The sequence below is a fragment of the Amblyomma americanum genome, chromosome 5 (assembly GCF_052857255.1).
Source record: "Amblyomma americanum isolate KBUSLIRL-KWMA chromosome 5, ASM5285725v1, whole genome shotgun sequence".
Lineage (NCBI taxonomy): Eukaryota > Metazoa > Arthropoda > Arachnida > Ixodida > Ixodidae > Amblyomma > Amblyomma americanum.
This window is the reverse complement of record NC_135501.1, coordinates 5,098,452-5,124,035: the sequence shown is the minus strand read 5'-3', so window position 1 is coordinate 5,124,035 and position 25,584 is coordinate 5,098,452. Positions and strand designations below refer to the sequence as shown.

At 46.8% G+C, this 25,584-nt stretch overlaps 1 protein-coding gene across 26 annotated transcripts in view; it reads right to left on the bottom strand.

Annotated features, from left to right (window-relative positions):
- Nucleotides 1-25,584, bottom strand: part of LOC144132256 (uncharacterized) — a 317,492-nt gene that overhangs the window by 178,665 nt on the left and 113,243 nt on the right. For all 26 annotated transcript variants that reach the window (XM_077664514.1, XM_077664518.1, XM_077664524.1 and 23 more), the window contains one exon: nt 20,624-20,732. In XM_077664514.1, the coding sequence (XP_077520640.1) occupies nt 20,624-20,732 (109 nt within the window). The remainder of the gene's footprint in view (nt 1-20,623; nt 20,733-25,584) is intronic.

Sequence of the window (25,584 nt, the reverse complement as noted above, 5' to 3'; positions counted from 1 at the left end):
TCGGTGTGACTCATATATGGTGAAAAATGACGTGGAGCGACACGCCATCTTTTACCGCTCAAACCATGTTTGAACAGAAAATCAATGAATAAAAAGGAAAAAAGAATCAAGTTACTACAGTTCTAGCGCAGCGCTCCTGTGGGAACCTAACTACGCCTGCACAATGGTAGGTGTGTGTTCCTCAGGGCCATCTGCGCAATGAGCAAACACCTCACCGCAGAAGCAGTTAACGGTAGTTGAACACGTATCGCACTTTGCTTTAACTTTATTTTTTTTATAACTTTATCTTACGGCCAGAATCCGATAACTTCGCAACAACCAGATTTAATGCAACGATGGCGCAACATGCACACCACATCCAGTCCAGTCATATTGCCAAAAGTTTCGAATTCAGCGTCACATACATGCGTGCGATGTGCTTTCTTCTTGCTCAACATGACACGAAGCTATGATGCAAAACTGACGTTGCGTGTCATCAAATATGCGCTGGAGAACTGGAACCGCCCACCAGGAAGACAGTTCGACATGAGAAAAAACAATTATCTGGGACTATCTGCCTTTTTTTTTTTATAACGCAACGAAGCAAGCCCCAAAACTGACGCCCACCGACAACTTCGCGGTAGTGTGCCACTTCCCCACTGCAGCCATATAAGGACATGGAAGTCAAAAACGACGCCGTTTCCGAATCTTTCTGCCATGTGCATTTCCGGTGTACCATCCATAATAATACTGATGGGGGAGGTAAGGAGAAAAAGCCGAGCGATCGGCTTGACGAGCTATTTCGCTTTTCACTTTTCACCTATTTCGCTTTTCTGCTCTCATTATGCGGGGTGACGACGTGTTCGGCCAGTGTGGTGCCCGCCCGCATATATACAAGTATACTAAGGTCTGATTGAAGGACTCACAAAAAAATAGCGTTTTCCGCTACAGCTGCCCAACGCAGAGGTAGGAGAATACGTGGCACTGAAAATTTTGTTCTTAAAGAGATATTTTTTTGGCACAGGCTTGGCGCAGATTATTCATAATTTTCCGCAATGTAGCAGCACGTGTGCACTTTGGCGCAGCCATCACATCACTGTTCACCTCGACTGACGAGACAACATACATGAAGGAAGCCAAAAGTCGCCAAAACCAAGCAGCAACAGGGACTTATTTTTTCCTTTATTTTGTAATTTTCATCAATTGGAGATTAATAAAAGCAGCAGAAAAAACAACCACATGCTGCCGGTCGGGTCCAAGCCCACGACCTCCGAAATTCGCGTCCGGTGCTCTACCAACTGTCCATGTTGGTCGTGAGGAGGACTGTCAAGTGGGACTTGTTGCTTTTCCCACCATGGCACTTCTAATTTTTCAGCACCGATGTCCCACTTGACAACAGTTGCCAGGACAAGGCAGTTTCGTCTGTATTGAAAATGTTCAAAATCTTGCACACACTTCCGGGCGCCTTCTGCATCGACTCCATGGCTCCAACTTGCAGCCACCTTTCCAATGATTGAGTAGTGATCCTTATATCTCCCAATTCAACCACTTCCCACCGTAACTCCCTTGACATTCAAAAGGCAGGCGAAATCTCTTGATGTCCAAGAGGACTTTCTCTACTGCGTTGTAAGCCGGCTTGCGGAGGTGACAGCCATCAGCATTCGGGTATTCCTGTACATTCTGTCTGATGGCAAACTAGTTTCTCAAGATAGTACTTAGCGTACTCCTTGGGATCTTGAAATGCACAGCCATGTCAGACTTTTTTCACCATGCTCGAAGTGGCGAATAATCTCAAGTCTGTCAGAAGGTGGTAGGGCTTGCCACTGCTTCGTCATCATCTAGCAGGATGAAGCATTGGAATGCAAGTATTGTATTGTATTGTATTGGGTTTTATGGCGCATAAGCAACTTAGGCTATCATGCGCCAAACACATGGTATAATTTATTTCAAAAATTGGGTGTCCTCAGCGAAAGTCCTTGTCCGGACAAGGACTCCGAGGAGCCCATCAAGTCGAATGCAGACCTCAGCTTTCTTCTCAGGACTGAGAAAATGGATGAGGTGCGTCATAAAATGCGCGAAAGCATGGGGTAAAAAAATTTTAGAGTTAATAGTTCTGCGATATTTGATATCATATTTTGTTTAAGATGGCCGCGTCTTTCAGAAAATTAAAAACAGATGAAGTTCTTACAAGTGGATTATCTCTTATAAGTAAATTGGGGTGGAAGGGAATGCGTTCATCGTAAAAAACTAAAATATTTTTTTCTTAGCCGTTCAAGTTGTGAGCACGAGAAAAAAATGTGATTAACTGTCAGCTCATCTCCACATTTCTCACATAAGGGTTTGTCTTGTTTTGTCAGTAGAAAGTTGTGTGTCAGGTGTGTGTGTCCGATGCGCAGGCGGCATAAAATTATTTCTATAAAACATTCCTGATGCCTGCATGATCTCCATTCCCCCAGAATAGGTTTTACTAAATGTAGTTTGTTATTTTCTTCACTATTCCATGTACATTGCCATTTTTCTGTAAGTTTATTTTTTACTAACTTCATGCAATCTGCATAGTCTGGACTTCCTTATGGCGAGCTAGAGCAGCGCACGTGTCAGCTCTCTCGTTGCCACGAATTCCGAGATGGCTTGGTATCCAACAGAGCTTAATTTCATGTCCTTGTGTTTCAGCAGTTATTATGTCGTGTATTATATTTCCTATTAAAGGTTCCCTTACGTTTCTGGCTTTCAGTGCTGTGATTGCACTCAGCGAGTCCATGTAGATAATGCTGCTTTGAATGTTCCTTTCGACTATTTTTGATACAGCCACCGAAATGGCATAACATTCAGCTGAGAAAATTGACGCGCACTGAGGTAACCGAACTACCTTTTCCCATTTGTCTTGCACTACAGCACTTCCGACGTAAAGTGATGTTTTAGAACCGTCTGTATAAAATGCTGTGTATTCTTTGTACTTTTCCTCTAGTGCCAAAAATTCTTGTAGCATGTGTTCACGTGGAGTTTGCTCTTTCTGAATTTGTGCCATTGTGTAGTCCCCTACAGCGGGAAAGGTGTACCAAGGTGGCAGTGGTTTGGGTCTCTGGGCGACATCAGGTAGTGTGTCTAAAATACCCAATTCTTGGCAAATTTCTTCAAAACGGAGGATAAGGGGTCTCGTCGCATTCGGTTTGTTACTAAAAAGCTGCTTAGACGGGCACTTCGTAACTATGGAGTAGCAGAGATGTTTTGGTAGTGAACGGGTTTTTAGGACATATGCACATGTGAGCATGGCTCTTCTATCTGCGAGGGCTGGTTTGTTACATTCGACATATAGGCTGTTTATTGGTGATGTCCTGTATGCCCCACTTGCAAGGCGCAAAGCTGAATAATGTACTGCAACTAATTGCTTAAGGTAGAATGGTCGAGCTGAGTTGTACACTATACACTCATAATCTAGGCAAGAGCGAACCATGCTACGGTAGATGTGCAAAAGGCAGGTTCTATCAGACCCCCAGCATTTATGTGAAAGCACCTTTAAGATATTGCCGCCAATATTTGCAGTGTTTGTTCGTTTTTCAAATCTGCCGCGACACCACCTTATCGCTTTGTTTGCGACGCAAGACGCGACTAGATTTATCTCGATTGATCGCAGCCAGGCAAAGCTGATTCTACGTTGTTCCGGAATGTTCTAGTAACTTTGCGGCCTTTATCTCGAATGTTCGCTATCAGCTTTAAATTGAGCACGGCCGACAGCGGCGGGCATTCTGTTCGACGACCGCCGAGCACGCTTGTCGCTTCGCCGCCGCCGAGTGATTCAGTCCATTTTGGGTGCAAGTCAGCCCAATAAACAGTTCTATTAGAAGATCCTTTCGTCCGTCTTCATCGCTGCCTCGACTGCCGTCACCACTACGTGACATCTGGTGGAGGTGCGGGGTAGCCTTCCATGTTCCGGACGCCCCCTTCAAGTCGTGAAGCCAGCCCTGAGCGCTTCGCACCCGAGGACGAGCCAGCAGCTCAGCGAGCCAGCCGACGTCTCCAGGGAGAGGAGCCTGAGTTCGGGAAACTGCCGGACCGCACAAGACAGCGAAAAGACGCGGCTACGAGCACCGCAATCTCGCCGAAGATGTCGACACCGATCATACTGCAGCAGCCGCGGGTGCCGCCAACTTTCAATGGATCCCTAGGCGAAGACCCTGAAGAATGGTTGGATCAATTTGAGCGCGTGGCGTCATTCAACAAGTGGGATGATGCGGCAAAGATTGGACACGTTTTTTTCTCATTGGATGGCTCCGCACGCACGTGGTACGAAAACTACGAGTCGTCCCTTACGACATGGGAGCTATTCAAGAGAGAACTATTGAAGGTATTTACCAGTGTCGTGAGGAAAGAAAGAGCCGAACGACTACTCGAGTCCAGGATCCAGCTTCCGAATGAGCCCGTCCGCAGCTACGTCGAGGAGATGAAGCGCCTATTTCGCCGCGCCGATCCCGGGATGACCGAGGAAAAGAAAGTTCAGTTCTTAATGCGCGGCGTAAAAGAACAACTCTTTGGCAGCCTCGTCCGTCAGCCGCCAAAAACGGTCGAGGAATTCATGCAGGAAGCCTGCACGATTGAGAAGACCCTCGACGTCCGAGCTCGGCAGTACAACCGCCCTTCCTCTGCCTATGCAATCCGTTCGGACACGCCGGCCACCACCAGCGACAGCTTGCGGGACGTTATCCGCGAAATCGTCCGAGAGGAGCTACGCCTATTACTGCCATCCTCCCCACAGCCACAAGCATCGACTCTGATGAACGTGGTACGGGAAGAAGTGCAACAGGCACTTGGCACCCCGACGGCCACAGAACCCCAGGCCATGACCTACGCCGCTGCAGTAAGGACTGCTCAGCCCCAACGACAACCCCCACGTCCTCCCCGAGATGAGCCAATCGTTCCACAACGCCGCCTCCCAGCCCCTACCCGCCCAGTCTATGACCGACGCTCAAGCCCCAGGAAATGCGACGCCTGGAGGACTTCCGACAACCGGCCGTTGTGCTTCCATTGCGGTGAGGCCGGCCATATTCTTCGTCACTGCCCGTACCGACGTATCGGTCTTCGAGGATTTGCCGTTACCGCCCCACGACCACGCTTCGGACAACGTCCGCACGAAATCGACGAGTACCTGCGTCGAGAAGAGTACACGCCGAACCGCTTTTCGCGCTCACCATCGCCGTCAACCTCGCGCTTTGCGTCGCCACGCCGCAGCTACGCAGCCGCGGTACGAGGAAGGTCGCCCAGCCCCCGTAGGGGAAACTAAAGGCAGCAACCTCTGGAGGTGAGGTTGCTCACGAGCTAAACGCCGAAGATCCTCCACCGACCACGCCTCATGAAGACGCTGCACCCGCGACGCCGCATGAAGAACCGACACTCGCTGCACCGACGCCGCACACAATGCGAACCATGACGCAAGCTACCTTGAAATCGACGCCGCCACCCAGAGGAGCTTCGACCACACGCCCAACCCGTGACTCGCATACGCGACGAAGCCGTGACCCGACGCCGAGAGCGACATGCAATGCAAGACCCAGGACCTCCGACCTAGAAGTGACTATCGACGGCCGGAAAGTTACCGCTCTAGTCGACACAGGAGCCGATTACTCGGTGATGAATGGAACATTCGCTGCGCAGCTCAGAAAAGTCACAACGGCTTGGGACGGCCCACAAATTCGCACCGCTGGGGGCCACCTCATTACGCCATCAGGACGATGCACAGCGCGAGTGACTGTCAAAGGACATACCTATCCTGCGACCTTTGTTGTGCTACCGCAATGCTCCCGCGAAGTGATCTTGGGTATGGATTTCCTTAATGAGCATCAGGCCATCATCGACCTGCGATCTAAGCTGATCACGCTTTCGACGGACGAAGCCATCGCTTCGATGAAAACTCGGGAAAATCACGTTGCCCTAAGTGTCCTGGAGGAAGAAGTGAGCGTCCCACCCCGTTCAAGCGTTATCGTGACCGTAGGCGCCACGAAAGCCATAAACACTGAAGCCATCATCGAGGGGAACATGCAGTTGCTACTAGACCGAGGAATCAGCATCGCAAGAGGCATCGCACATTTCCGCAATGGCCAGGCCGAAGTACTGCTGACTAACTTCAGCGAAGAATACCGGCATATTAACAGAGGAACGACGATTGCTTTCTACGACGAAATATCTGACGTACGAGATTCCTTCGCCCTCTCCGACCCCTCCGCAGCAGAACCGCCTGACCAAGAGAACTCGCCCACTTTCGACATCAACCCAGCCCTGCACCGGAACAGACAAGACCAGATCCGCAATCTGCTTCAAAACTACAGTGAGTGCTTTTCGACATCGCCGAAGGTGCGACAGACGCCAATTGCCAAGCATCGCATTATAACGGATCAACACGTCCGACCTCTCCGTCAAAGCCCCTACCGTGTGTCTCCGCGAGAACGACAAGCCATCCGGGACCAAGTCGAAGAAATGCTTCGCGACGACGTCATCCAGCCTTCAAACAGCCCATGGGCGGCACCGGTTGTTCTAGTGAGAAAGAAAGACGGCGCACTTCGATTCTGCGTGGATTACCGCCGCTTGAACAACATAACAAAGAAGGACGTCTACCCCCTCCCCCGCATCGACGACACACTGGACCGCCTCTGCAACGCCAAATATTTCTCATCGATGGACCTCAAGAGCGGCTACTGGCAAATTGAGGTCGACGAAAGAGATCGCGAGAAGACAGCATTCATAACTCCGGATGGGCTGTTTGAGTTCAAGGTAATGCCATTTGGTCTCTGTTCCGCACCAGCGACGTTTCAGCGAGTAATGGATACAGTGCTGGCAGGCCTGAAGTGGCAGATTTGTCTGGTATATTTAGATGACGTCGTTGTCTTCGCCTCGAACTTTGAAGAGCACCTCAAAAGACTTCGAACAGTACTAGATGCAATCAAGTCGTCTGGCCTAACCTTGAAAGCAGAGAAATGCCACTTTGCCTACGAAGAGCTGCTGTTTCTAGGCCACATCGTTAGCAAGGAAGGAGTACGCCCAGACCCGCAGAAAACAGCTGCTATTGAACAGTTTCAACCGCCGGCCGATAAGAAAGCAGTGCGCAGATTTCTCGGACTATGCGCATATTACCGACGATTTGTGAAAAACTTTTCGCGCATCGCCGAGCCCCTGACCCAACTGACGAAGGCAGACGTGCCGTTTAAATGGGAAGCGCCGCAAGCAGAAGCCTTCAAGGAACTTCAGCGTCGTTTACAGTCCCCACCGATCCTTGCGCATTTTGATGAAAACGCCGATACTGAAGTTCATACCGACGCAAGCAGCGTGGGACTAGGCGCCGTTCTCGTTCAAAAAAGTGACGGGCTGGAGAAGGTCATCGCATACGCTAGCCGTTCCCTTTCCAAGGCCGAGGCTAACTATTCGACCACTGAGAAGGAGTGCCTTGCCATCATCTGGGCTACGTCGAAATTCCGCCCCTACCTCTACGGACGGCCGTTCAAGGTGGTCAGCGACCACCACGCGCTCTGCTGGCTTGCCAATTTGAAGGATCCCTCTGGCCGACTCGCTCGATGGAGTCTGCGTCTCCAGGAGTTTGACGTCACCGTCGTTTACAAGTCCGGACGCAAGCACACTGACGCCGATTGCCTCTCACGAGCCCCTGTAGATGCACCGCCGCTGGACGACGATGAGGACGCCTTCCTGGGACCCATCAGCGCAAACTCTTTTGCTCAGCAGCAACGCTCGGACCCCAACCTAAAAGGCCTCATCGAGTACCTGGAAGGCAAGGTTTCTTCACCCCCCGCTTCATTCAAGCGAGGACTGTCTTCTTTCTGTGTGCAGAATGAGGTCCTTGTGAAGAAGAACTTTACAGCGAACAAAACAGCCTACCTCCTTGTTGTACCTACTTGTCTCCGTGAAGAAGTTCTACAGGCTTCACACGACGAGCCGACAGCTGGACATCTCGGGTTTACTCGCACCCTCCGCCGCATTCAAGACAAGTATTACTGGCCCCGACTGTCTGCCGATGTCGCACACTATGTGAAAACATGCCGAGATTGTCAGCGACGAAAGACTCCTCCCACACGACCAGCAGGATTTCTGAACCCCATTGAACCTCCCTCAAGACCCTTTCAGCAGATTGGCATGGACTTGCTTGGCCCTTTTCCAACGTCAACATCTGGAAATAAGTGGATCATCATAGCGACCGACTACCTGACCCGCTACGCCGAGGCGAAAGCCCTACCGAACGGAACAGCAGCAGAAGTGGCCAAATTTTTCGTGGAGTGCATTCTTCTTCGACACGGCGCCCCCGATGTGCTCATCACGGACAGAGGAACAGCATTTACGGCGGAACTCACGCAAGCCATCCTGCGCTACAGCCAAACCAGCCACCGGAGGACAACTGCATACCATCCGCAGACCAACGGACTGACCGAGCGCCTGAACAAAACCATCGCCGATATGCTCGCTATGTATGTCGATGCCGAACATAAAACCTGGGATGTCATCCTGCCTTACGTCGTCTTCGCCTACAACACCGCAGTGCAGGAGACCACCCAGATGACGCCTTTTAGGCTCGTCCATGGCAGGGAGGCCACGACCACGCTAGACGCCATGCTGCCCAACGTTACAGAAGAAGAGAACGTCGACGTTGCCGCCTACCTTCAACGCGCAGAAGAAGCTCGAAGGCTTGCCCGATTACGGATCAAAGATCAGCAGCGGTCCGACGCCAGACGCTACAACCTAAGAAGACGCAACGCGGAATACAAGCCAGGAGACCAAGTCTGGGTGTGGACGCCCATTCGCCGCCGTGGATTGAGTGAAAAGCTTTTGCGCCGCTATTTCGGCCCGTACAAGGTTCTTCGTCGGCTGGGTGAACTGGATTATGAGGTCATCCCTGACGCAATGACTGCATCCCAGCGACGCCGCGTACGACCAGAAGTCGTCCATGTAGTCCGTCTGAAGCCGTATTATGCCCGCTAAAGGCCGCTGCATTTCCATGCTCTATTTTCGCAAGATCTGTTTTTTTTCCCTTACTAGTCGCATTATTTGTTTTAATGCATCGGGTCGATGCTTCTTTGAGAGGGGAGTAATGCCGCCAATATTTGCAGTGTTTGTTCGTTTTTCAAATCTGCCGCGACACCACCTTATCGCTTTGTTTGCGACGCAAGACGCGACTAGATTTATCTCGATTGATCGCAGCCAGGCAAAGCTGATTCTACGTTGTTCCGGAATGTTCTAGTAACTTTGCGGCCTTTATCTCGAATGTTCGCTATCATCTTTAAATTGAGCACGGCCGACAGCGGCGGGCATTCTGTTCGACGACCGCCGAGCACGCTTGTCGCTTCGCCGCCGCCGAGTGATTCAGTCCATTTTGGGTGCAAGTCAGCCCAATAAACAGTTCTTTTAGAAGATCCTTTCGTCCGTCTTCATCGCTGCCTCGACTGCCGTCACCACTACGTGACAATATTTAATGATCGAGAAGTATTCTTCTTCAGGTTCTTTATATGGGGCAAGAAGGTCAGTTTTTTGTCAAACGTTATGCCCAGAAATTTGTGTTCTCTTTTTGTCGGTAATTCGGTTTCGTTCAGGTTTAGTCTAGGATCTGTCTGTAGGCCACGTTTGAGTCAGAAAAGAATGGCCACTGTTTTCTGCGGGGAGAACCGGAAACCATTTCGGTCAGCCTATGTTGAAAGTTTATTTATTGTTAACTGCACTTGTCTTTCGCATGTTGATATGTTTGAGGACGTGCAGGCTATCTGCAGATCATCGACATAGATCGAATACATAACAGACCTTGGAATTATTTTGCTAATAAAATTCATTTTAACAACAAAGAAGGTCGTGCTTAAGACACTTCCTTGAGGCACTCCATTTTCCTGAATGAAAATTCTCGAGAGGGTTGAACCGAGGCATACATTGAATGAACGGTTTGACAGGAAATCTTTTAGGCAGTTCAACATCCTGCCACGAATGCCAAGTTCAGCCAAGTCGTGAAGAATTCCGTACCTCCAGGTTGTGTCATATGCTGTCTCTAAATCGAAAAAAACAGCAAGACATTGTTGTTTGTGTATGAAGGCCTCACGGGCAGTATTTTCAAGGCGAACTAGGTGGTCTGTTTTGGAGCATGCCTTTTTGAAACCGCACTGATGGACATCGAGAAGCTCACGGGCTTCCAGCACGAAGGTTAATCTAATATTCATGATACTTTCAAATGATTTTGCAAGGCAGCTGGTGAGGGCTATGGGCCTATAACTACAGGGAGAGGTTGGTGGTTTTTCGGGTTTTAAAAATGGAACGATGATGGCCTTCTTCCAGGTTTCGGGTAGTTTACCCGACACCCAAACCTTATTAAAAAAACTTAAAAGTGCCTCTACGGCAGGTTCGGAGAGGTAGGACAGCATTTGATAGTGTATTCCATCCGGGCCCGGTGCTGTCTGTTTGCCAGTGGACAAAACTGTGCTGATTTCTTGAACTGTAAATAAATTATTATATGGTTCATTTGTATATCCACTTATAGGGAGTCTTTGTTTCTCGGCTGTGTTTTTGTATCTTAGAAATGATTCTGTGTAGTGTGATGAGCTGGTAACTACCGAAAAATATTCTCCTAAAATGTCTGCCTATTCTTCGATGTTTGTCTGTATACCAGGAGCTGTTAGAAGGGGAAGTGTGAATGGGGAGTATTTACCATCTAGCTTTCGTACCTCCTCCCACATTTCTTTTGACGTGGTTGAGCTATTTACTGATGTCACGTAACTTTGCCAACAAGTTTTTTCAGCATTACGGCGGATATATCGGGCGTCTGCCCTTGCCTTTTTAAAGTTTATGAGATTTTTATGCGTGGGGTACCTCCGAAAGTTTCCCCATGCTTTGTTCTGTTAATGGACCCCGGAGTCTCCAATACACACCTAGATCATCAGGAAGTTCTCATTGCTCAGAAAAAACCCCGGGCAAGACCTTACTCAATATGACTAGTCTACCCCGACAGCCACAAGAAGGTCCAAGAGACGGAGGATAAACCAGACGACATCATTGACCTCCTACACAGTCCATGCACCGACAACCGCACCAACGCAGGAGGGAAGCAAGGGCTCAGGTGTTAGAAAAATGCATCGCTGGCAAAAAAGAATGTCTTCTTAGATGCAGCCAGCTACCCAAGACACAAAGTCAAGGTGGCAACGGCAATCGACTACGCTCACACGGAGCTAGCCAGCGTCACCATAAGGGGTTGTACCTCTACTGAGGCAGAGGAAATTGCGATTGCTCTCCCTGTAGCCGAAGGCAACAGAAGAGGTGAATCCCTAGTAATTATCTCGCAGGCTGCCTGTCGGAATTTTCTGAGAGGCGGAATTGGCAACAATGCTCTTCATGTTCTAAGCCAAGGTGGCTGCAGCGAATAAAAACATTCCATCATGTGGACGGGACATGCCGGCCTGGCCGGAAACCACGCAGAGGACGCCATCGCTCGAGGGCATACTAACCGAGAGATGGCTGATGCGTTGGGGCTCGAGCCAGCTGCCAAGATGTACGGCGACATACTGGAGCACCTTAGGGGACTAAGGAACATCTATCTTCCACCCCAGAGCCAACATTACAATGGTGGGCTCTGTGTCTGTGCCATCGCATTGATCCCTGATCAGTTCACTCTTGCAATGCTGCAAGGCATAGGCTTCGCTAAATTTGACGGTAAAACATCGAAGTGGCCGGCGCGGCGCAGTTATGGCGCAAAATTGTGTTTTAGAGCAGGATGGCGCAGAGAAAGCAGTTTGGAGCAGGATGGCGCAAATGGCGCACCACTTCCACCCCTGAATGCAGGTTAGTACTCTTGCAGCTTGTTTGCTAAGACCAGCAACTACTTCTTGGTGCAGCTGCTGAGCCCACATTGCTGCGTTTTGCTGAATATGCGAGTTTTATTCATGCACTGATATTGTTATCAGGTGATGCTGAAATAAATCCATGGCTCGACTATATCCTTGCTGAATTGCAAAAACTGCCTGCTGGACAGGCAGAAATACTGTTGGATGTGAAATCTCTTAAAAAATTAGAGGTTACAAATAGCACCATTCTGAACTGGCCAGATGACTGGCAGACCTTGAAACCCAACATAAAGATCTTTTCACTCTGAAAACAGACATTGAAACAATAACATACAGTACACTATAATACAGGATTGGGAACTCATATGGACGATTCCAAAAACCATGAACAACGCAAAAATATAATATTCTATGGCCTCCCCGACACCACCCCTCTGAAACTTTTGCTGACTCAGAAAAAGTCGTTATCAGTCTATGTTCTGATAAACTGCATGTAACAGTCGACCCTAGTCACATCGAACATACGCACCACCTCGGCCTGCATACTGACCAGCGATCCCGCCTCATTAGACTGCAACCAACTTATAACGATACTGAGAAAACCGGAAAATCTGAACATTATAACTGATTATCGTCATATCTGGGCGGCCAAAAAAGAAAAAGAACACACCCACGTATTCCCTCATGCATGTAGGTACTACCCATTAACATAGCCACCACCACTGGCGTTTCTGTCGATGGCTGCAGTCAAGCAAGCTCTTCCCTCCACCCTGCAGCGACTGTGACGATGACAGCACTTGGTTCCGAAGGATGTACGCAACGCCTCATCATAGATTTTGCCACGGTGGCCCGTCTGCAGAGTTTTCATGTCATTCGATTTGAAGTATTTCATTTTTATCAAACTTTCAGACAAATTTTGGTGGTGAACACCTTCCGGGCGGTCAGAATTTTATCACTGTATCCGTACTTTTGCCGATAATTTTATTGTTAAATACGATTTATTTTTACATAGGTGCAATGGGAGAATTGATAAATCTAAGGAATTTGATCATTATAAGCGATATATCGTTATATCTGGTATAAGTACAAGTGGATCACACTGTATAGTCAAATTTTCATTTTTCAAAACTGAAGAAGCCATTCTCTCGAATGGGCGCCAACTAAGGAATACAGGCTACAGCATTGGCGAAATTTTTCTCGTGCAGTTAGAAATGTCCGCAAGCACCTTCTTGGATTTGCTAAAATCAAACCATTGCTAAGATCACTATAATCTATGCTACAAGACTTTAACCATGGATTCAAAGCGCTGTTTTTATGGTGAATCTGACTGTAAATCAAATCGTGCACCTATGCTGCCGCGCACTGCTTACCGATCAGATCTTTCTTTTTCATTGCTCTATACTAATATACGAAGCTTCCTTCCGAAACGTGTTGCTTTGTCAAGTCTTGTACTATCATCCTGGAGTAATCTACTAGTCCTGACAGGAACGTGGCTTGCGGATGACATCCCTGATACTGAAGTCCTGTCGGACCTACCAAATTTTGATGTTCTTCAGATTGATCACAGAGGTATTCATGGCGGAGGCGTTCTTGTCGCGGTTGATCAACAGTTATAATGCTCCCGAATTAACATCCCTTCAGAACTGGAAATTCTGTAGCTTATGTGTCGCGTTGCACCGAAAACCGTTTTGCTAGGCATCTGTCACAGACCTCCACAAAGCAATCTACAGTTTTCTAGCGAACTTAACACCCAGACAGCTGCTGTGAAATCGAAACGTCCCGACGAGTGCCTTCGAATCTTGAGAATTCCTAAGATGTTTGCTCACACTTTAACTTCCATCAATTAGTGCTTACAAATTAAACACGTGGGGCTTCAAACATTCTAGATCTGGTTCTAACCACTGATCCCAGAAGCCTATCATTTGTAAGCAACTAATGTGAAATTACTGACCCCAGTTATTCATGCAGTTTTTCAGTTTGTTCCTGAGCTGCACCAGACACATAACAAAACATAACAAAACGGCACTGCGAAGAACATGGTAATGCAATCGCTCCTTTTTGCACAGGCTTTCCTGCTATCGACCCTCGCTCCGTTACATTCCTGCTTTAGCCTAATCTATCCCGCCACCGCTTGTCAACCCTGTGAGGTTGACGAGCGCTTCCCGAGATCACCCGGCAGCACAAGAAACACCGATTCTGCCGCATCCAGCCACAGTCGAGTTCCAAGCCACGCAGTACTATCACCACAGGAGCTTCGCCCTGCCTCCATAAACCTCCCCCCTTTTTTCTGGAGCCAGTCAGGACATGCCGCAGCGACAAACATGGTCATGCAACCGCCCCTTTTGGCGCAGGTTAGTGCCTCCCGCATGCTAGTTGTTTCCGCACTTGTAGTCCCTTTCTGGTGGCAGTGTCGTGCCCCAGTGACCTGCTTGATTGTTTCTGTAGACTACTGTGCTTGTCATGCAACTTTTTCCTCAGTGCTGATCTGGTGTGTCTCTTGCTTGTCTTGTCGGGAGATGTGGAAATAAATCCCGGACCTCATAACCGCAGGAGGCGCCTGCATCGCTTGAGTCCATTTCGCAGACTCTCACTCACTTCAAACTGTCCCAGAACACCATTCTTGCAGAACTCTCGCTAATTCGTTCTGCTCAAACTATCATAGAAGGTATGGTCGGCTGGCTGTCTTCACGTGTCAACGCCCTGGAAAACCTTGTCGAGAATAATCAGCTAACGAAACAGACTCTTCCGTCATCTTGAAAACAAGCATGGAAAAAATTTCTGCGGAAATTAAGGTTTTTACCGACAAATGTGTGGTCTGGTTTCGTTTATGGGGATTTAACGTCCCAAAGCGACTCAGGCTATGAGGGACGCCATAGTGAAAAGCTCCAGAAATTTCGACCACCTGCTTACCGATAAATGTGATGATACAAAAAATTGCCGCCGATCCAATTTGCCCTTTTCGGAATTAACAATGCTAATGGAGAAAAGTGGCCCGAGTCTGAGTCTCAAATTATTTTTTCGCTTGGCATTACCATGAATCCTGATGATATTGAACAAGTACACAGGCTAGGGCGCTTCCAGCCAGGAAAAAAATCGCCCAATAATTATAAAATTTCCACGTTTTAAGGAGAAATCAAGGATTCTGTGTGCGGGACCAAAGCTCAAAGATTCGTCCTAAGCTATTCATGATGATTATTCTGCACGTGTGCGAACAGCCAGGAAAATGCTTTACATCTATGCCCAAGCAAGAAGCACCAACTTTAAGATCAGGTTCGACAAGCTTATCATGAATGCCAGGCAAATCATATATAACTCAAATACGAATTCTGTCGACGAAGTGCAGTTATAGCCATTGTCGGCCGCTTACAGACCATCACCAAGCCCCCTTCCGCAGTCCCTACGCATGAGTTACTTCGCACTGACATCAGACATTAGCCATTCTACCAGCCAACATTCGCAGCTATCTGCCCACGAAAGACACTGTAGAAGCCCTCCTAAACAATAGCGGTACAGGTATAGCTATACTTAACGAGCCGTGGCTAACCTTAGATGTCTTGAATGACGAGCTTCTGAACAATGTATCATCGTTATGGTCTACAGGCGTGACAGATTGAAGCACAGGGGGGCGGTGTACTTGTTTTTGTGACGTCAAATGTGAAATGTGCATCTTTCTCCGTTTTGCCGACCAGCAATCATGAAATTGTTGCTATCAAATTATAGCTTCTTTCTAATACAATAACTTTAATTGCATGCTACCGTCCTTTTGACTGCTACATTTCATTCCTTGACGAACTGTATTCAATACTACTGGACCTCAAGGCCTGCTTTCCCGTGCAAGTTATTTATTCTGTGGAGACTTCAGCTTCCCTGAAATTAATTGGTTTGACTTATCCACACATAGAGCCCAATCGAAACAGTTTTTAGATTTAGTGATTACTCTCAACCTTACTCAAGAAGTTGACGTACCAACTAACCAAAACAATATTCTTGACCTTGTTCCTGCTTCTAACTCCGAACCTATCCAGTCATTATCAAATTATCATGCATTGCCGGCTTCGATGATCATTGCACCTTATTGTTCAACTTATCTGTGCTTGTCACTGCTCGTCAACCATCAATCAAGTATAATCGAGACTATAACAAGGCCAACATTAAAAGTATTATCTCCGAGTTAGACAACTTCCTCAATCATTTCCGTATGTCCTCCACAGCAAGGCCAGTTAATGATAATTGGTTACTATTAAAAGAAAAATTATTATCACTAATTGATATATGCATATGCCTTGTATGCATTTGAGGCGATGCAAGCAGACCGTGGTTCTCTAATGCACTCAGAAAACTTTCAATCCCATAGATAAGCTTAATGTTTTCAGCGCCCCAGGACCAGGTAATATACCTCCGAAGATACTGAAATGCACCAAGGATAGCTCAAGCCAGTTTTTTTTTAAATAATATTTGAGCAATTGATTGCTACATGTTCAATTCCAGATGACTGGAAGATGAGTCGGGTATTTTCTTTTAAAGCAGGTAACCAGTCTGATCCTTCTAACTACCGTCCGATTTCTTTAACATGCATTGCCTGCAAGCTACTAGAGCAACACTCATCTCAATTACAACTGCTTCTTTTTCCCCAATCAGCATGGTTTCAGATCTGGTTACTCATGCAAAAGCCAATTTTTTTATTTCACTACCTCTCTTAACCTAAATTTATGTTCGTCATTTCAGACTGATGTCATATACCTGGACTTCTTGAAAGCTTTTGATCGTGTACTCCATCAGCGCCTTGTTGCCATGCCTCGATCCTCTGTTATTAACATGGGTGCGTTGTTTTCCAACTGCTCGTAGTCAATACACTATTATCGATAACAATCAGTCACCTGCAACTGAGGTTTTGTCTGGCGTCCCACAGGGCTCACTGCTCGGTCCACTTCTGTTTTTAATCTTCATAAACAAACTTCCTGGCAGCATTTCATAGACCACTCGTCTTGTGGCAGACGACTGCGTCTTGTACCGTCGCGTAACCATGAAAAAAGACCACCTAATCCTTCAAAATGAGTTCATTCATTATTACAGCGCAAAGACGGCACAGAACAAGAAGGGCTGTAATAATGAATGTAGGTAACCAACTCGCCCAAAATGTTGTATTATGGAAAAATGAGTTAAGCAGAATTGAAGACTGGTGTTCCACATGGCTAATGCACCTCAACGCTTCCAAGTGTAAATATATGCAGGTAACACAAAAGCGCCCTAACGTCAACTACGCACATTCATTAAACTCAACCACCCTTTCCCAAGTCTTTTTATACCAGTATCTCGGAGTTTATATCACTAACGACCCCATGTAGTCCGAGCACATTATGAAGCTGGCAGCTGATGCTTCGAAATAACTATGGTTTATCAGGCGGCATTTTCTCCATCTTCTATTCGAAAACTTCTATCCGAAAGAAGCATTGACGAATTCGGGGCCATTGAATTTCAGAACGCTACTGGTGTGTCAGTACAAGGAATTTTAGATCTTTTAGTTTTTGTATCTGCGGTCCACATTTATTAATTGGCAGGCAAAACCCTACCTTCAAAAGGAGGGTATATGTATTGGGTCTCGCTTGGCACCAGTGCTAACCAATCTGTTATTATCTCATCTTGGCAGGACTCTTAATGATCGCCTTAAATGTACAAGAGTAAAAGTGTTTCGTTATGTTGATGATTTTCTGGTCTCCATCGATGGTACCATGGACGACCTTCAGAACGCAAGCTCCGGGATCTCAGTATTCAAAGAATGTTTGAACCCGCTTCAGGTGACGTATGAAATGCCAGCTAACAATGAAATTCGTTTTTTGAACATCAAGTTAACATTTGCAGAAGATCGCACATGCTGGAGCTTTGCACCTAAGACTAACAAACCAATGCTTCCGTACACTTCAGCTCATTCAAAACTAATCAAGCGAAGCATAATCAAAACCACCTTTAAGAAAGCGCTGGACAAGTGCGCTGGACAAGTCATGCCAGCACATGACGAGCAATAGTTTCTGCCAGCAGGTTGAACGGTTGCAAGAAGTAGGCTATCCGAGTGCAATCCTGGTAGCAGTAGCTGAAAGCTTGATCGAAAAAAAACAGTCACCAGGTCAAAGCCTGCCCGAGAAATATAAACGAGTAGCGGTGCTTCCGTATATCCACAAGATTTCACATAATCTCAAAAAAATCGGGCAGCGTGCAGAAGTCAATGTAGTGTTTTCAGCACCCGATAAACTGGGAAAACATTGTAGGATGACCGATCCCTTTGCTGTTAAAAAAGAAACGTGCACAATAAGGCACCAAAAGAAACGTGTAGAATGTGCAGAAGGCATCGTATTATCCCTGCCTTTGCCATGTGGAAAATATTACATTGGTCAGACCGGTAGGTGTGTTAATGAAAGACTCCGAGAACATAATAGGAACTTGGAGAACGGCAAAGAAAACCTTGCTGAACATGTTTGGATTGCAAACCGGCGGGATGCCATCCAGTTTTCAAAGAATGTCGAATCATAAGTAAAAATAAACAGCAACTAATACGCGAGATTGTAGAAGCCAGACAGATACGAAAACTGAAAGATAAATGTGTTAGTGCAGCGTCTATCTTGCTCTCAAAGAAAGAATTGATTTCCTTGATGATGTAAGCTAAAAAAAAGTAAGCGTGTGTTATGTGGTGACTCACGGCATGATAGCCTGGTAGTATTTCTGCGATATTCAGCCTGTATAAGGACTAGGCATGCAATGAATAAACTTCAGTTGAAAGTTAGCGCTCGCGGTGTCTTTTTCTTTGTTCGTCCTGGTTTCTTAGCGCTATAAGTTCCGTCCTGGCAAACCAACTCGCCCGAACAGCCACTCTGATCCGTAGCCAAGCCTGGCCAAGACTCGTCAAAATGGCGGTTGGCGCACGTTGCCCGGCCGGGTTCAGGGTGCCAGGTTGCAACCTATCATGCGGAAACGTTTTCACAGGTACAACGTAACAGCGGGGTACCCAATACATTGGATACCATGGGAGCTATGCCAGGACCAGACGAAAACAACGCAACAGCCGGGAAAACGCAGCAGTGAGGAACGTAACAGTGGGGTTCTACTGTAGTTTGCAGTGTGCTGGTGTCTGCCACTACTGGATGATCACGTCCGCCCGACACTTCACAAAATCCTTACTGCTGTCGACGTGCAGCGACGGTATCGCTCAGGAATACATGTGAAGCACATTTAAGTTCGTTGAAATAATGTCACGTGTCAAACATGCGACTCTCTTTGACGGATTGAAATTCACTTTTCAGGCAAAAATCACAGCCTACAGCAAACAGGTATACATTTATTGCCAATAAATTATTTGTGGAGTAGATTATTCATGGCAAGTGGCATGATCTTTCTTTCATCAGCATGTTTCCACTGCACTGTTCATAAACTCGTGTATAACGAATTTGGTACGGAAGTTCACCAATGTTCGTTATAAGAGGGTTCGGGTACAGTTGGTGACTGAAAATTCAGACCCCTGATTTTTCGTATATGCAAGACTACTCGGACTTTTTCACAGCACCGTGGCAAGGCCCATAGAGCCAATGTATAAGAACGCCAGAAATTTCAGACGCACCCCACCTGACTGGTCAATTTTTTGGACCTTGTTCGCACTCGCTGCCAATGCTCAAATCACCATTTAATATGTACAGCAGAACCTGGTTAATTAAAACTGCAAGGGGGATCAAAAAAACGAAATTCAAGCTAAATGGAACCTCGTAAATGACAGGGCTGATACTCTCCACGAGTGGGCACACTGCGCTCACATGGTTTTGAATTTGTACTGTTCCTGGACGTCATCTGTCGCACACAATCCAACACTAGTCACAGTTCATGGAATTCATCTATCTCGAGTCTTTCGTCCCAGCTACGCTAAGAGGTAGCAGCAAGGAGCGTGGAAGACGTACAGATTCATGGAAGCGGTGAGTGCAGAAGAAAATGATGGTGCATTTCAAAGAAAGGTCAGCTTAACCACGCAATACGCACCGCAGCCCTGACTTTTCTGTAGTAAAACCAAGAACTGCCGTTTCGATGACAGGCAAGATGCATATAATTATACGCAAGCCATCGCAGAGTGCAGATCGCTGGTTGTGGAGCCGATTTTGGCTCTAGACACCAGGCCTAATTAGAGGCCAATGCTGACGGGGCCCTTGCTTCAGCTGTTTGTCGGTTCTTGTTGTTTCCCCATCTTCGCCTTTTTGTTGTTCAGGACCCTTCGTACTGCGGGCGGCTGGTTCGCTTTCGCGTCTAGACTTTGTCCCAGCCCGTGCGTTCGTCCGCAACATGCGGAAGGCAGCACACGCATCGTACGCCGAGCTCGTGAAAACGGTTGCTGTCCGTCAACTGGTGTGCAACACGCGGCGAGATTTAGTCAGGAGGAATTTCACAAGTCTACATAACTACTGAACACATCCTCCGGCATATTGGGAATATGTTAAAGCGATTTTTCTTGGTGAAATTTAATTTCTGAATGATTTCACGGTACCTAGAGAGTCCCGAAAAATCGGGCATCGATTGTATATCGAACTATTCCATACATCGAACAAATCAAGCTGTTCACTATAACCAGGTCTGACTGTAGCAATAAAAACACGACAGGCAAGAAGTTAAGCAGAATAACAGCAATCTTTTCGAGCAGGTATCATCAAATGTATGCTTACAGAAGCACCATGACCCTGAACACTTGCAGTGCATCAATGAAGCATCAGAATAAATGTGGGAGTCACTCTTGAGCTATTCTGGTTATTGTTTCCTATGCACAGACAAGACATTCATCATCACATAAACGAGAGGAAAAAAAAACTCACGGCTTTGATTGGCTGGACAGAACAGAACTGCCTTCAGGGTCCAAAGCAGGACTTGCTCCCAATGGCTCGGTTCCCTCTTTTATTATAACTGGATCACCAAGAAGATCATCTGCAAAATATTCACTGAATTCTTACTTGCTTACCTCCCTCAGTGTGGGGGAGGCACATTAAAGCTATATGACAACCAAAAACAAAATGGCCAAGTCTAAGCCAACGAGTATGGATCCAAAAATATGGAAAGGGCATATAGAAGCAAGACAGCATGAGGCTAACAGGAGGAGCACGCCACAGAGCGAAACATCTTGGAATTTAGCTGGCTTAAGTTTCTGTTGTCATGATAAATCATTCCACTCTGACTGTGAGTGATATCAATGACCATTCACAATGAGGTGTGCAAAAAAAGACCCAATTCAGCACTACAGGTCTGTTCAACTCGGCTGCACTGGGTGTACTGGTTCAAAGAGTGCAGTGCATGCCCGCTGCACATCTTTATTCAAGTGCCCGCCTAGTGCAGCACCAGTTCTTGCCTGGCTCACAAGCTCCGGACTGGAAGTGCAGGTGTAGTGCAGCAAAACGGCAGTGCCCACGCGTAGGCAGGAGAAAATAAGAAACGCCAGGTGGGTCATGGCATCGGGACTTTAAACCTTAGTGGGCAGCATTTCTGCACATAGTAGTAAAGCACGATTATTTTCAGAAAAAAGACTCTTTCCTGGGGATGGTTCACGGCAACACTTCATTGCGATTTGCTGCTTGAAAATTCTTTGGGCACCATGCAGTTGGCTGCAGATTGGTGACGACTAAGCATGCACTAAGCCTGACTAAGCCTGCCTGTGAAAGCTAACAAAAAGGGTTCAGCTTATGTTAAGGACAACACAGCGAGCTATGGAAAGAAAAATGATAGGTGTAATGTTAAGAGACCAGAAGCGGGCAGAGTGGGTGAGGGAACAAACGTGTGTTAGTGACATCCTAGTCGAAATCAAGAGGAAGAAATGGGTTTGGGCGGAGCATGTAATGCGGAGGCAAGATAACCGCTGGAGTGGATTCCAAGAGAAAGCAAGCGTAGGAGGGGGCGGCAAAAGGTTAGGTGGGCGGATGAGATTAGGAAGTTTGCAGGCATAGGGTGGGTGCAGCTGGCAAAGGACAGGGTTAATTGGAGAGACATGGGAGAGGCCTTTGCCCTGCAGTGGGTGTAGTCAGGCTGTTGATGATGATGATGAAGGCTGCACTTGACTAAGCAGCCAGTGCCAAGCTGCACCTGAACTGGTGTAGCGAGTGCAGGCGACCTTCTCTTTTGGTACTGTGGCGCTCCAGTGGCAAACAGTTTTGGAAAGCAACGATGTTGCTGACATTCCTAAATGGCTGAGGCTAGTTTTGGAGAGATTAGTGTCACATATGAAAGTTGTTTTATGTTGAAGAGAGCTTGTCGTAGACCACATTTCACAAACTCCGGGGAGTGGTTACGAGAAACTAGAGTTAGATTGAAATTCCAATGAAGGGCTAAACAGAAAATAAACATGACAGGGGTCCACTATTGCTCTACTAGTTACAACAGTTTATGACTTCTTTACCAAACTACATAATTCAAGACAGGTGGGCATTTTGTTTCTGAATATGGCGAAAACCTTTGGGTGCCGCGCTCAAAATTAGTTTATAAACTGCAGCTGACTGGTCTTCCCCGTTACCTTTTCGAGTGGATCACAGCTTATCCGAGAAATACAACCTGGTCTGTTGAGGTGAACGGTGCCTGTTCTGAAGCTTTCACTGCTGCTTCTGGTGCCCCTCAGAAAAGCGTGTTAGGAAGTTTACTTTTCTAATAGATGCAATTTCGCCTCAAGAATCAATAAAATTGGTTGCAGATGACATCAGTTACAGATTATCAGATCATCCAAGAATCTTTGCTCTAAAGTTTGTCACTGGTGTGAAAAATGAAATACGAGCCTAAACAATGACAACACTGTGCTTCTACAGATTATACGAAAGAAGAATGTCAGCTCTTATCAGTATCGTCATCAGAACAAAAATATTCGTGAGGTTCCCCATTGTCAGTATATAAGAGTGTCTCTTGCAAACCTATTATTTCTGAAATTCATTCATGAAGGAAGCTTTGCTTCGACTTCAACTAAAGCACACTCCTATCAATATAAAGCTCTTGGCATATAACACTTTTATTAGATCAAAACTTCAATATGCTTCTGTTATATAGTATCCGCACACACAAAAAAATGTCTGTCACCTAGAGCTCATTAAAAGAAAGGCAGTGCACTTTTTTTTTTTTCAATAAATACAAGACATCTGACTCTGCAACAAAACCTATGTAAGATAACATTTCCTTGCTTCATGTCCGCAGAAGAATCAACCACATTTCCCTTCTCCATAAAATCTCGTCAAACTCAGAATTATCTCTCGATCATTCCCCTGCACTCCAGTACTAGAAAGACCTGCCACACAAAGGAAGACTCTTTACAGCAATTTATTGCTACAACAAATACACACAGATTCTTCTCTCAAACCATTTCCGACTCGAACATGCTTCTTTTTTTAATTGCGCAAATATGCCAAGGGTAGAAAACGTAGCACAAAAAAAAAGACAGGGCAAATATACCCTTCGTCATAAGAGGGTTAGGTACATGTGCAAGCCAGTGTCACCTATGAACGCCAACGAGGCCTGGTATTGGGGCCCATGGGTCAAGATTCACGTCCGGTGGTCGGCTAGAGTGGTAACCCTGAATGGCGAGGTGTCACTTGCGTGGCACCCGAAGTCCAGGGCAAATTAGCATAAAGTGAGGTAATGTCGCCTCTGTAGCAGAAGCAGGGCAGAAGGGGCAGTTCAGAAGCAGGGTCTGTGATGTCCGGGGGGCCTGACCACAGACGTCAGCGCAGCATTCACCCGGATTCTCCTCGACACTACCTCCTCCCAGCGAGTTAAACCACCCGGAAGGTTAGATCCACACGGTAGAATTAAAGAAAGCTTGGAGCGGCGGAGAAATTCCTCTTTAGGCAGTACGGTGTCTCCTGTGAATGATTTCAGCAGAAGAAGCGGGTATGGCACTTGCAGTGGATGGGACTTCCCTAAGATAGCCCATACAACTTGGACAGGCCATGGATACGATCCCACGTTGGAGCACACACCCACGGGACAAGCTGTGCACAGTACAGCCCCTACTGCTTGTGTTGAGTCGGTAGTAGATAAGAGAAGGCAGTTCAGTGATTTGCTAGGGCACAAGGGTTGCTGATACTTTCAGGTTGTGTGCATTATCATCAATGATATTCATCTGAGCTTCCGCTTGTGCTGTGTGGAGTGAGCAAGGCCAGTGATAACTCGCATGGCCTCTCTGTTGACTGTTTCTAATCGGTCCCAATCTCTTAGGGTAAGGCGTTGATTGATAAACGAGCCGAAGCTGCAACAAAGAGTGGACTAACGTTCCAGCCATATTAAAGCATTTGCACCTCTTTTCTGGGCAATTTGGCAAAATAGGTGCAGCGTACTGGCGGCCTTCTGTCGGGCACCCAAGGCACTGCAGATCCAGAGCTGTTCAGGTCGACACCTAGCACCCACATCGACGAGGTTGCAGTAAGGAGTTGGCCGTTCAAGGACAGCTGTACAGGTGTGAGCAAAAGGCGGCGTCTACCCCATCGGTCTGCGATAGTCACAGCAAAGTTTGTCTTTTCAAACGACAGCCAATCTTGGTGCACCACTGAGAGGTCTTGTGCAGAGTGGTCTGAGGGCCTACTTCTTGGTGGGTAAGGTCCTAGTGCACTGACCAAACCGTTACATCAAATAAAAGATATCCAAAATAGCAGCCAGTTGCCACGCCAAAGAAAGCAGGGCGATGTTAAACAATATTGGGGCCAGCACGGATCTTTGAGGTACACCCCTCTGTACGGTGAAGTAGCCAACACATTCCGTGTCAATGTGTATGGCGAAGGAACGGTCTTCCAAGGACGAAGCCACAAAGTTGCGTCTCGAGGAGGGAGATGAAGCCAACGTAGAATGGTTAAGATCACTGAGTGGCTGATGTTGTAATATGCCTTGTGAACGTCCACGGTTAGAAGCGTGCAGATTTTCCGAGATTTGCCTCCGAGCAGCACCATGCTTGATAGGTGGTCCAGCCCGTCCTCAGTGCCGAAGTGAGGGCAAAAGCCAATCTGAGCTGGCTGGAACCGGTGATACTTTTTCAGCCAGCATGACAGCCGCGTAGCTATCATCTGATTTACATAGAGTGAACGTGAGCGTTATTGGGCGAAGGTTGTTTAACCAGCTAGGATCCTTTCCGGGCTTAGACCACTTCAGCACGTTTCCACAATGTTGGAACGTCTCCAAATGTCCAAATTGTGTTCAGGGCTTCCAGTAACCACTCCAATGCCAGGCTTTCGATATTTCTGAAAACCTCACATGTGAGCCCATCCAGCCCAGGAGCTTTACGCAGTTTCGTTTGATCTATGGCTTCAAGAAACTCAGCCATGGTGAAACGTGCTTCCCGAGCTTGTTTTTTATTTTACTGCCATAAAAGAAGACCTTCAAAAATATTTCCTAAATAAGACTTGCTTAAAACTGTATGCAGTGTATTTATCACTATTATTACGCTTAATTTCATGTTTTATACTGCTCCTGCCTGGGCGAACCTGGCCAGCAGTATTGTGAAATAAATAAACATCAAGCTATTTATATGTTGCAGTAAGCTCCGTGTTACTGTCATTTTTTATGTAGCTGATAGATTTCTAGACGCTACAATAGAACAACAAAAATTTGGTTTTAGTGGCACCTGGGGGACATTAACAGAACATTAAGAAGTTATTACATCAAGGTCTGGATGCAAAATGCAAAGCATGACATCGACAAATCTAACTGTGGACTTTACACAGCTAGACAAGTTGTTAATACAGATTGAAAAAAAGTAAGGGGCCTCAAGCACTACTTTGGGGAACTCTGGATGTTACTTTTTAAAAAATTCAAATTACTG